We start from the raw sequence: 2,500 nt of genomic DNA on the forward strand, positions 1-2,500 counted from the left end.
AACTTAGGCTTTGTTTGAGTGAACGATCCAAAGTCTTTCTGGTATTCTTGATAAGGACAGTTAAACCACAACTGTTTGCGATTAATATGTTTTCCATATGAGTGAATGCTCTACGCAACTTGATCTTGTCACATGTAAGAAAAGGGTACAAAACTAAAAGCAGAATTAGTCTTTGCGTTGTGTTCAGCTTCTTCTTATGTTGGCGTTGTTGCGAAGAAGACAGAGAGGAAGTGTCAAGAGATGTCACTGATTCTGGGTCCGATACATTTTTGAGGAGAAGCATTATGGCTGCAGCACAGCCAGTGTCAAATTATACTGTAGGAACTGGCTCTTCGTGATCGAGAACTTCACTATAGGTCTATTTGGCAGGGTATTCCCTTATAATATTCATTAAATTCACACTGTTTTGAGTAGTATCCTCATTGCCACAATCGTACTCGGACACCATTTTCATTAACTTATACCTACTTGCCTCTAATTCATCAAAACATATCACACATGCACAAAAATGTCGTCGATTGATCGCAAACAATCAGAAACAGTTTACGATTGCAGTTCCATATTGTTGTTTCCGCGCTTTTGCATTGCTATTGGCAATCATTGGCGATTGGTCCGGGTGTTTCCATTTACGCAAACTCATGTTTGCGAAGGTGCTTGCGATTGTTAGCGACGGAGTTATGCCCATATGGAGACTAGGCTTTAACAGCAGCCGAGAAGTTCCGCATGATTTCACACGTGATTAGTGATTAGTCATTCATAACGGGGCGCAGGAAAACTATGTGTGTGTATAATCCACGTTGGTTTCACAGTTCTGTTTTTGTTAGTTTCTATTCTCTCCGTTTGCCTTATTCATATGAAATAATTTTCATTTTTGTTTTCGTCCATGCAGAACTCCAATGCTTCACAATATTTACCAGCCTCAATGGCTAGTGAAAGCTCAAAATCTACTAGCCAAACCTGAAATTTCACTAGCCTGTAGCTAGTTGGCTATCATTGGTGTAAAGCCCTGCTTAGAGATTCCCAAGTGACAAGGTAAATTGTCTGGCAATAGACAGAGTACAATCTATAGGTGGCAAAGGGTTAACAATATCTATATCCTCTGGAAAACTACGTAAGTCCCCCTTAACATTATGAATTTATTGAAAAGGATATATTGTTATGAACAAATTGACTTCAAAAATGCAAACTTCTTGCTAAACTTAGCCATCTTCTCAATTTCTTTTGCTTTTGCTCTTGATAATCAGCTTATAATGTTAACTGTCAAAATTAAATTTTGACAGTTAACATTAAGGTAACCCTAACGCTAAATTTTGATTAACTATTATTTTGTTACTGTGGCGAATTAAGTCCTAACAAGCTCTCACATTCTTTGTAAAACAGTTCTAAACCCTTAGACAGTGTTCTAGGAGCTATACCTAGTAGATTTCACTCTGTTTACAGTGTGTTTCACAAAAGTTTGACAGACAGTTTCCGAAGTTTGTTTGAAATTCCTGAAGTTCGCTACAAATTTGGCAATTTCATTACGTAGTTGTTATTCAAATTGTGAACTTAGAAACGAAGTTGTGAATTTCACCACGAACTTCGTTGGAAAGTTAAGGAGTTTGTCGCGAGAAAAGTTCGCACCCTTCGGTGTAAATTTTTCGGAATTTTCTTAGAAGTTGTGGTTACGTTGATTGCGAATTACTGGTTTTAAAATGGGGTGTCACCCGACACCTGTCTAAAAATACAATTTCTGTCGTGTTATAGTTAAATCTATCAGAGATAAAAAGAAACCCTATTTTCAGGATATACATCATTCTAGAAATAGCGCAAGAAACAAAACATTTTAATGTCATGTTCAACTTTTGTCTTTACATTTCTAGCGTAAACAAGATTCAAGTCGCGTCATATGTCTGTAATGTGAAGTCCCGGCTCCGTACCTCTCAAATAATTTACCTTTAAGAAGTAAACATCAAAAAATTAGTCTTGCTTGGTTGAGAAATTTTTTCACGTTTTTTAAATTCATTTGTAGTTATATTACCAAACCAACTACACCGAATGATGTGAACTTTGCTCGCGACGAACTTCGCAACTTCCCAACGAAATTCGATGTGAAATTCACAACTTTGTTTCGAAGTTCACAATTTGATTGACAATTACGTAATGAAATTGCCAAGTTCGTAGCGAACTTTGGGAATTTCAAACGAACTTCAGAAACCGTTTGTCAAAAGTTTTGTGAAACGCACGTAACCAGTTTAAAGCTCAGTTTTTTTGGTATATCGGGTCAAAAATATTTTTAGCTATGAACTTTTATTTTAGAAAATGGTGGTCTCCTTGCCATGAACGTAAAGGTGAAAAGGTTAATATTATTGACAAATGATGGACATGTGCCACTAAAGGAAAAGTTGCAGACAAAAATAACCTACATGTAAGGGGCATAGTGTACCCAGTGTTATAATCCAATAAATGTGGCCACATTGTGGTAAACCTGCTCACAAGGCAAAGCAAAATAGTTCCCATC

General features: G+C 36.8%; 2 protein-coding genes across 5 annotated transcripts in view; one reads left to right on the forward strand and one right to left on the reverse strand.

Annotated features, from left to right (window-relative positions):
- LOC137983679 (uncharacterized) overlaps positions 1 to 2,500 on the forward strand; it is a 42,812-nt gene that overhangs the window by 27,790 nt on the left and 12,522 nt on the right. Inside the window, exon 4 of one of the 2 annotated variants that reach the window (XR_011119012.1) lies at positions 890 to 1,032. Coding sequence is in view for 1 of the 2 variants with exons in the window: in XM_068830879.1 (XP_068686980.1) it covers positions 890 to 930 (41 nt within the window). In the remaining variant the exon portion in view is untranslated. Of the gene's footprint in view, positions 1 to 889; positions 1,134 to 2,500 lie in introns of those variants that run through there. The other variant, XM_068830879.1, reaches the window with a different exon arrangement.
- The window catches only part of LOC137981585 (probable serine/threonine-protein kinase drkD), a 47,593-nt gene that overhangs the window by 23,649 nt on the left and 21,444 nt on the right, over positions 1 to 2,500 (reverse strand). The window lies entirely within an intron of this gene.

The sequence above is a fragment of the Montipora foliosa genome, chromosome 1 (genome assembly GCF_036669935.1).
Source record: "Montipora foliosa isolate CH-2021 chromosome 1, ASM3666993v2, whole genome shotgun sequence".
Classification (NCBI taxonomy): Eukaryota; Metazoa; Cnidaria; class Anthozoa; order Scleractinia; family Acroporidae; genus Montipora; species Montipora foliosa.